At 41.4% G+C, this 9,978-nt stretch overlaps 1 protein-coding gene across 2 annotated transcripts; it reads left to right on the top strand.

Moving 5' to 3' along the window:
* The first annotated feature begins 269 nt into the window (after positions 1-269).
* Positions 270-8,646, top strand: LOC132988759 (heterogeneous nuclear ribonucleoprotein A/B-like). 2 transcript variants are annotated; one of them, XM_061056330.1, is made up of 9 exons: positions 270-423; positions 1,948-2,243; positions 2,362-2,530; positions 3,460-3,618; positions 3,745-3,876; positions 4,185-4,296; positions 5,133-5,279; positions 6,630-6,723; positions 7,664-8,646. In XM_061056330.1, the coding sequence occupies exons 2-8, from the start codon at positions 1,972-1,974 to the stop codon at positions 6,701-6,703; spliced, it is 1,065 nt and encodes a 354-aa protein (XP_060912313.1). In that variant the 5' UTR covers positions 270-423; positions 1,948-1,971; the 3' UTR covers positions 6,704-6,723; positions 7,664-8,646. The 2 variants fall into 2 exon arrangements, with proteins under 2 accessions (XP_060912313.1, XP_060912314.1); XM_061056331.1 differs by lacking the exon at positions 6,630-6,723.
* Positions 8,647-9,978: the final 1,332 nt, after the last annotated feature.

The raw sequence follows: 9,978 nt of genomic DNA, 5'->3' as shown, positions 1-9,978 counted from the left end.
CAGAAATCTACATGTGTTTGTTTTGATTGGCCAAAATATAATTGCGTTATTATTAATTTTTCACTTTTAAATTCTCCATTAAAATACTAAGTTTGATAACATTTCATTGTGACGGTGAATGTTTTAGAGAAATCACTTTTGATTATGAAACGAAGTTTATAAAAGAGCGGAGGGACCGGAAGCAGGAAACACAATCTGGCTGGCTGTATTTGCTTGCCATCAGTGCGCCAACCCGATCCACCAATTACAAGAAGTCTTCATTCACCTCGCTAGTCAAGTAGTCCAATCACAGACGTTGTCTTTACGACGTCACTCAGCGCTGGGTCACATCCGGTCCTATATATTGTGCCACGAGTTAGCGGCGAATTTGGAGAGTGTCCATTTTGAGCAGCGAATCGGCGTCTCCGCTTTTTCCCTCTAAAAGTAAGAAACGGTTTGTAGTTCATCTCTCTTTAACACTTTACTGCAGCGTGTTGCTGCTTTAACACTGAAATGATCTTGAAAGTGCACATATTAGTTTATCTTTAATGTTTCTTTAATGTTTAATTGTCGCTAGCTGCGTGTTAGCCGCAGTGTTAGCTCGACATGCTAACGCGGTTTGGTCGCGCTGTTCTCCGTTCATCGATCTGACGACAAATAACTGAAATCTGTCCTTTAAGATGTTTCAGTTTAGTTATATGTGGTGTTTGTTCACACTGAAACGCTGGTTTTGATCGGGTTTGTTGTGTCTTTGTGAGTTATTTGGGCCTCCTGTTTGCGTGAGGCGCAGCGCGGTGCTGCAGCATGTTAGCATGTTAGCGTGTTTCCCTCCTCACCGGCTCTTTGTGTGAACAACAAGGTCACGAGAATTAAACTCTGCTGTTCATATATCTATATATATACTGTCCACATGTTACTGCGATCAATCCACACATACTAACATTATTTATCTGTCGAAGAGTTTCTAAATGTGATTAAATAACGTCGTAGCTTGTTAGCTTCAGTGTAGCCTGTTAGCTTCAGTGTAGCCCGTTAGCTTCAGTGTAGCCTGTTAGCTTCCTTATTGTTTAAAGTCTTTTTACTCTAAAACCAACATTTAAGTTTTAATTAAAGTTTTTACAGGTTCTGCTGTAAATATGTTTGTTTAACCATCTTACTTTGTTTTTGTTTGTAAATCAGGATAAACACGATGTTTTGTTAACATTTTATTGATTAAATTAAAAGTATTGATCAGTATTAAATGAAACTAAAACAACACTTTGTTTACTTAACTAAACAATCACAAAGTTTTCTGTAAGAAGATTTTAATTTTAGAAAATAAATACTAAAACATTCACTTTTAGAACAAAATTAAACAGTTTTAACAATAAGATTAAAGAGAAGACATGAACTCTGTTATCCTCAGGGCTTTGTTTGTCAAATAACTATATATATATATTTATTTATAAATAATATCTCTCGAAACCAAAAAGCACTTTTTCACAGTTAAATGGAAGAATTGAGGACAGCTGTTGCTTCGACTACATGATGGTTTTTGTTTGATAACGACGACTTATAAGATGGTTTCTATACTGATTAGAGCTCTCAAGAACTGCCCTCAATGTTGTGCTTTGCCTCTGGTCACTTCCTGTCAGCACCTGTGTGTCCAATCAGACTCAAAGCTGATCGTTTGCTCTTACTGACATTGTTCCCTTTAGATCCTCTCTTGTGTTGTTCTTACTCTCTGATGTACGTCACTTTGGATAAAAGAGTCTGATCAGTGAATTGTAGAATCAGAATGTTTTGTAAGCAAGGACAGGATAACCAGGTTTACATCCAGTTTGATGCTTTCAACATGAAGTATTATGAATCCAAACACCGTAAACCAAATGTGTTGATTGTCTAACTCAGTCTGTTTCATTATTTGCTGCAGGTTATTGTTTGACTTGACTCACCCCCCCTCTTGTGTTTTTTCTGGTCCTATTTTAGTCTCTTGTAGAACCCACCGTCAGAATGGCAGATGCTGAGACACTCCTCATGGAAACATCAGACCAGAACGGAAACGAGGGAGAGGAGGACCAGAACGGAGCCGAGCTGGAGCAGGAGCAAGAGCTCGAGCAGGAGTTGGAGCAGGAGTGTGAGCAGGACCAGGACCAGGAGCTTGAGCAGGAGCAGGAGCAGGAGCAGGAACAAGAGCTGATGGCAGGAGATGAAAGCCAGGAAGGCACAGACAATGGCACCGATGGCGGCAAGATCGATGCCAGCAAGGGCGAGGAGGATGCAGGGTAAGGTCTTATCTTAGGACCGGTCAGTGTTTAGTGTCCTGATATGAAAGAGTGATGCATGTGCTAAAAAATGTTTCATTACAGCGAAGGAAGAAATAATATGATTTTGTGTTTTCAGGAAAATGTTTGTGGGCGGCCTCAGCTGGGACACGAGTAAAAAGGACTTGAAGGATTACTTCAGTAAATTCGGCGAGGTGTTGGACTGCACCATCAAGATAGACTCCAACACTGGCCGATCACGAGGCTTCGGCTTCGTTCTCTTCAAGGACTCCTCCAGTGTCGACAAGGTGAGTCACTGTGGTTACCTCATACCTGTTAATGTCAGACTGGTCTTCAGGGTTCATATCTGAAGATGAGGCAGTGCTGCTAATTTGTATCAAGCAGGGATGTTATCCTTGATAAGCAGCATCGGCATATAAACGTACGCTACTCCATTGTAGATACATTTTAAGAAATTCTGCAGGACTTACACGGGGCAGAAACACAACAACTACTACAAACGTGTACATTTTTGTGAATTGATCGTATCGATGTATTTGCGTGAGACTGCTCCATATAAAAACGATAAGATTGTGGTCAAAAGGTTACAGAAAAGACAAATTGGGGCATGCATGAGTTCTGGCAGAGACCCCAAGTCTTCTCTAACCCCCTTACCTGATGGTGCCAACTCTTTAGAAAGTAAACAGTGTTTGTTGTTGCTGAAAATCCCAGATATTTTAAATTCATATAATTTGTAGGCACTGTATTTTGTGCATTTTTCAAAAGCTAGTCTACTTGTTTATAAATTGAGGTTCAGGGCTTCAGGGGCGCATGTAGCCTAGCGGTTAGTTTATGTGCTCCATGCATGGAGGCTGTAGTCCTCTCTAGTTGGCGGTCCAGGTTTAGAATCCAACCTGTGGCTCCTTTACCCATCATGTCAGTCTCCATTCTCCCTCTCTCTTCCCTTATTTCTGACTCTTATCTACTGTCCTCTCTCTCCAATAAAAGCCTCAAAAAAATGAATATTAAAAAGTTGAAGGCTCCTCTTGTTGGCTTGTTGTGACATGTGATCCTAAGTTCTGTAGTAAACACTCAAAGTAGTCTCGTTGAAAAAATGATTGGATGTTACTGCCTGCTGTTAATAGTTTCCAAACTGTTGTAAAAAGTGTGCACAGGTTTAGATCACTAGCAGTAACTATGGTAACAGTTTTAACCTAACACATCTGTGCATCTACAGGTCCTGGCACAGAAGGAACACGGTCTCGACGGACGTACGATCGACCCCAAGAGGGCGATGGCCATGAAGAAGGAGCCCGTCAAGAAGATCTTTGTCGGGGGTTTGAACCCTGAGGCGACTGAGGAAGCCATCAGGGAATACTTCGGGGCTTTTGGAGAGGTGTGTTTCGGAAGATTCCCTGGCCCCCTTCATGTGTAGACCATTTTTACTAATGTGAAACAAGACTTTTTGTTGCTGCTTTTCTCAAATAATTGTTAAACCATCTGTCTTTTCTGCTCCTCTTAGATCGAAACCATTGAACTCCCCATCGACCCTAAATCAAAGAAAAGGAGGGGTTTCATCTTCATCACGTACAAAGACGAAGCCAGCGTCAAGAAGTGTCTGGAGAAGAAGTTCCACAGCATCCAGGGCGGCAGGGTAACTACACTCGACGCACACTTAACAAGTCTGTCACATCTGCTCTCTGCTGCTGTGAAGTCACTCGAATCATATCACTGTCACATCTTAATGTGCACAAGACGTCACTCCACTTGCTCAATGACAACAGATATAAATCACTACTGACATCTGTTCATGCAACATACCGATGTATGACCATCAATTTAATGACTAAAATCTGATTACATTCCTCACATGATTTCACATGAGCTCTGACTTCTGCGAGAGGTTTCTTATAATTTATTGTGCAGCCCCCTTTTTTTAAAGGTTTTGTTTCCTCTTCATAGTGTGAGCTGAAGATCGCCCAGCCAAAGGAGGTTTACCAGCAGCAGCAGTACGGAGGGGGACGTGGTGGTGGCGGTTATGGCGGAGGAAGGGGAGGCAGAGGAGGCCGTGGAGGTAAGAGGAGCATCTGAAGCGTTCTGGTTAAACGCAGGAGGCAATGTGAAGAGTTTATTATTAGTGATGTAATGGATCACAAAGTGAGGGTTCACTGATTGGATGGTTTCTCTGATTGACAGCAAATCAAAATGAATCTCAACATGGGTCACAATCTTCCTCAGTTATTTGAATAATAAAACCAGCAGTTAGGTTAACGTGAACCATCAGGGACGTCAACTTTAAAAATACAAAATGAAAATCTTTCTGTATGCTGTGGTCTACCGGAACACGCTTTTTGTCGATGTTGCGATGAAGTGCAGGCTGTTCATTTAGCGTGAGATGGCAGACACAGAACAGAGCGTGCATTTATGGGCTATGGCTTCTGTCTTTTGACCCAACACAGCGCCCTGTACCAGATTTAAAGTTTGCAGCTTCAGAGTACTGCAGTCGGTTTTCTGGAAAAAAAACAAACCCTCTGCACACCTGAATGTATGACAGGTGTGTCGGAGGAGGGTAAAACTTAAAGGTCCCCGCACACTCTCGCTTTATGTTGACATTCATTTGAAAGAATAACGTTTCAGTCTAACCGACCTTCATCAGGTCAAATAAATGTGTCTTCATAAAGCGAGATGTGCAGGAGCCTGATTGTTTTCACTCGTAACCACCAGCTGACACCTGATGATAAATACAGCTAATGAAGAAAAGTAGAAGCAGCGTTCACACACGATGAAATATCACCACTTGACAAAGTGTGTCTGACATCATGGTAAAGGTCAAAGGTTAGTTTTTACAAATAAAGGTAGAGATGTTTAATGAGTGAGAAATATCCCTCATGTGAACCCTTTGTGTCCCAGGTCAGAGCCAGGGCTGGAACCAGGGATACGGAAACTACTGGAACCAGGGCTATGGTAACCAAGGCTACGGCTACGGCGGATACAGCGGCTACGGCAACTACGACTACGCATCTGGTTATTACGGATATGGTGCCGGATATGATTACAGTAAGTTCACACATGTTAGTGGATCACATGGGACCAGAGCGTCGTGGATAATTTAAAAACCAAGCACGAGTTAGAGGCGTTTCCATAGCAACCTTAAAGGAGACCTATTTGTCTGATCCATATTTTGAAAAACGCACATATAACATGTTGGGATGTCCGTACCAAAAACACAAGATACACAGTTGTTGTAGGAGACGCCCACCCAGACACTCAATGAAAACAGAGCTGGCCAATCAGAGGAGGGTCCAGGCAGAGGCTGAAATGAGGGATTTAAGTGATGCCAGTTTCACATAACTAAGGTTTTTTTGAGCTACACATCTCGCAACGCTACTCAATTAAAGTGAGTTTAATAAATCTCCTTTTAAATTAACTTCTGTTGGGAATAATGTACGACCTGATGCAGACTGTTTCATGACGGGCTTCCAGTGAGTAACCTGTTTCAAACTCACCATACATGCTGCTTTACACATTTGTAGTTGTAAAGATGTTTAACCCTGCGCCTGCTTAGTCGTCGTGCCGAGCTGACCATGTCTCTGTGCCAACGCTTCGGATGGGATGATAAAAACATGGTTTATTTGGAAAAGTGACGCTTTAATCTTCTGCTTGTTAGGAAATGGAAATACATTTGACAACAGCCGGCCAGTTTCAAGAACTTTATACACAAACATTTTTCTCAGTCACATTTTTTTTTTTTTTAAAGCCGACTGTCTTGAAGTAGCAGAAGTCACTACTTGTTAACCTTTTTTTTTTTTTAAAGTTATATAAATATACTATAAAATATTTTGTTGCCATGAGTGTGGAGGTAGTGGTGGGCGTTGCTACCTGGGTGTTCATATCGGGCCCTTTCCCCCCCGTCTGATCCTGCACACTACTCAGTTCTCGGTATTATAACAGTTACTGATTGCACGTTCAGCTGGTCGCTCTGGCCTGGAAAAAATCAATAACAGTAACGCATTGTAAATTTCACAGCTGTGATTTTGTGATTAATTAAAACTTGGGTAAGCATCACTAATTTACTGGTATGTAATTATTGTTGATGCTTAGCAAGAGAAGTGTGCAGGATCTTTTTTCTTTACAGTTTGGCCGTTTGATGTCCTACGTACCAACATCACCAGATTGCGATCACGTCACGCCCCACCCCCTTTTCCCCCTCACACAGGCCCGCTCCACGACGTTCCACTTGTTTCTGTACGAGTCCCTCTGTGTTCAGTAGTACGCTCCTGTAGCTCTCGAGTCAGGTCGGGGGGGGGGGGAGGTCCTGGAGGTCCTGGAGATTTAAACTCTGCTGTCTTTGCTGCATGCTGACGGACTAACTGACTGAATGTGAACCTGTCTGTCCCCTCTGTACAGCAGACCAAGGCAATGCCAGCTACGGTAAAACCCCTCGACGGGGGCAACATCAGATCAACTACAAGCCATACTGATGATCACGTGGTAGTTCAAGGTATGATCATTACCCTCCTTTGCATACATTCATGATCCGTGTGAGCAGAGGGCGGAGTTAAACGTTTAGAGCCAGTCCGTCTGAACGTTCATATACAACACAGAAGACATGAACTATATCCAATAATTTAAAGCGATATAAACACAGGGGTCTGACTCTCCCACTTCATCAGAAACTACACAAACCCAAAGGGCTACCCGGCCTTCAGCCACATGTTCCTAACAGAGAGACTTATAGCTCTAACGGGACTTCACACACTTATTAAAACTCCCACCTGTCGGGCGAGAGACCCTCCCTACACGTTAAAGGAAAGGTTTTCAGTCATAGTTTCTCCGTCTCTGTCACCACAAGCGATACTGATGAGAGGTTTTCTCACTCCCTAATACCTGATACCGATATATCAGCCGATATCTTTGTTAGCGAGAGAGGAACATTTATTGCGTTAATCCCTCAGATGAAGTTATCAAACACAAGACGGTCACTCAGCTGGAGAGTGCATGTACGTGCGTCACCGCGTCACACTCTGCAGAGTGATTATGCTTGTTATAGACCATAAAGTAATATCAGTGCATATCTGCGATTAAAATAGCCGATACAGATAGACACCAGATAAGCTAACATCGGCCGACATTATTGGCTTTGTGATGAATCGGTCATGCTCTAGTTTGATTGGTGACGTCGATCGGTGCAGACAGTAGTGTGTAAATTGGGTCAATAATGGACTGATATTAGATTAATCTCTTCAAAAACAAAGTACAATTTAAATCACTTGGACAAAAAAAGTATTAGAAGTAGGCAGCTAACGGCTAATCGCTTCTCTTGACATCAGTTCCTGAAGACGAGGGGTCGTAAAAATCAACAGATTTTTATAGAAACATTCAGACGAAGCGATTCTGTGCTGGAGAAGTGACTGAGTTTTTTGTTTTGGTTCCTCCCTCAGACCTCCAGTGATCCCGTGAGACCACCGGCTGGACGGACACACTGGGCATGACTCGACCTCTTTTATGACAGAAGACCATTTGTACAGAAAACATCTGAAATGTAACTTTTTTCCTTCTTTTCTTTTTTTTTATCCTCTTCATTTTTAGGTTTTACTTTTTCCCCTTTGGTGTTTTTTTTTTTTGTTTTGTTTTGTTGTTTTTTTTTTTCCTTCCCTTCCACATTTCCATCGATGGAAGTGTAATTTTTACTGTACTTTTTGGTACCTGTTTTGATTCTAATGTATTGTAAGGCTTGTATTTTACATGTTTGCTGGCTTTACAGCTTGAAAATCTTGGCGCTGTAAAGGAGCTTTTTTTGACAAATAAAAACAGTTTTCAGTAACTTTTTTTTTTTTCTGTTGAGTTTCCAGGTTCTGGGGTTGAAGAGTGAAACAAATGTTGAGGATTAAATTTAATTTTCAACATTAATTTCTCGGCTTTTTGCAGCCACACAATCCGGTAATCTGTAAAATTATGAGAAGTTGTCTCATCGCTAAATTGTGTTCACCATGCCCACACATGAATTAATTGGTCTCTCCCCTCCCCCCCTCCTCTCTTCTTTATGTGGAATCAAGTGATAATTTTAAGTAGTTAATGATCCTGAAAACTGAAACGATGGTCTGCAAGCTTCTTCCTTTCAGGGCGTTTTGCAGGGAGTGTGGGATGTAGAGGGAGGGAAAACATGATAAAGACGACGCGTAAAATGTGGACTCCCTGTTAAATCTCCACCTTTTTTATTTTTTAAATTTGTTAAGTTTTCATGCTCGTTTAGTTTGTGTTCTTTCGCTGGTTTTTAGAAAAAACTGCTCTGAAGTTAAAATGTCTGCTTAGGTTGTTTTTTTTTTTTGTTTTGTTTTTTTTCTCTGGTCTGACTTCAGGTCCCTGGAGTCTCCTCAGATAGTGTCTCTGGCAATTTATTAGTAATAAACATTCTGGTTTGTAAGGATCTGTGTATTTCTAATGATTAATGTTACTGTTAAAATGTGATCAAGTCCCTAAAAGCAGAAGCGCTGCCGTAACTTACATCATCCGATAATCAACAACCGATTTCCTTAAATCTCAGGTTCTTGAATACGGGGGTTTCTACTCGCTCTTTTTACGCCGTCCCGCTCCTCAACATGTCCGTAAAGCACGTTCATCCTGAAATCAGAGGGAAGGAAACTAAAGACGAGGCCTCAGGATTCAAAGCTGTTTCACGCCGACATCCTGGAGGTGAAACTGACGACTACAGAGCACTGTCACTTTCTGGTTCAAACGTTTACGCTACCTCTGGAAATACTTCGAATATGTGCATCCAGGGGCGGGTCAAGACTTTAGATTTTTTGTTGACTGGTGACCCAACTGGAGCTCGGACTGAAAATGAGTCAATGGGCTGCTGGATGGCCTAGCAGTTATCTTATCCTTTGTTTTGAGGTTTTAGTCGATTTGCAGCGGCCATGGGTTCGAATCCGACCTCAACCCTTTGCTGCATGTCACCCTCCGCCCTCTCCTTATGTCCTGTGAATCCTGTCTCTCTTCAATGATGTCTTATCCAATAAAGGATAAAATGATGTTAAACAAAAGACCTTGGTTTAAACATAAGTCAACATAAGTCCTGCCAAAGAGCCAATCACAGTGTAGGGTTTTTGGGGCGGCACCTGGAGTGGACAATCAAATTTTTTTTGTGTGGAGCGTGTCCAGATATCAGTAACAAAGACAGGAAACATTAAAATGTACAAAATCTGCTTTAAAAAAAAAAGACTGGGAGATCCAGATTTTAAAGACAGTTGATGAAATCAAAACAATTGAACTGACTTTAAAGTTGCACCACCAAATGAAGCTACGATCACACCAGCTTAGAGACATATTTAATTTAAACAAAGCCGGTGTTTGAGTAGAGTAGATTAGAGAACTTTATGCACACAACAATCAGTGTTTAATAAATAATTCAACACAATTCTAACCATGAAATAATTCCATATAATATAATAATATATAATAATAATAATATAATAATAATAATATAATAATAACCATGAGTCAGAGACACAACTACAAATGTTCATTACAATAAAGGATGATCCTTTAGGCAAATTAAAGATATAAGGAGCATAGACACTGAATGCTTCTCCATGTTTGGGTCTGACTCTTGGCACAGGAAGTAGAACCTGTACCAGACGACCTGAGCGGTCTGGATGGTTCATAGTTAATCAGAAGGTCACTTATGTATTTGGGACCTGAACCAGTAGTTCCCAACCTTTTTTTGGCCTTTGATCCGACTTCACAAAACTCTGGG

This window comes from Labrus mixtus, chromosome 14 (assembly GCF_963584025.1).
Source record: "Labrus mixtus chromosome 14, fLabMix1.1, whole genome shotgun sequence".
Lineage (NCBI taxonomy): Eukaryota > Metazoa > Chordata > Actinopteri > Labriformes > Labridae > Labrus > Labrus mixtus.
The sequence above is the reverse complement of the archived record's forward strand: the minus strand, read 5'-3'. Positions and strand labels throughout refer to the sequence as shown.

Bases quoted from the DNA above. Each gene is read 5' to 3' on its own strand.
- LOC132988759 (XM_061056330.1), top strand. From the start codon at position 1,972: ATGGCAGATGCTGAGACACTCCTCATGGAAACATCAGACCAGAACGGA. The intron at 3,877-4,184 runs GTAACTACACTC...TCCTCTTCATAG, and splicing joins ACAGCATCCAGGGCGGCAGG to TGTGAGCTGAAGATCGCCCA. The intron at 5,280-6,629 runs GTAAGTTCACAC...CCCTCTGTACAG, and splicing joins TGGTGCCGGATATGATTACA to CAGACCAAGGCAATGCCAGC.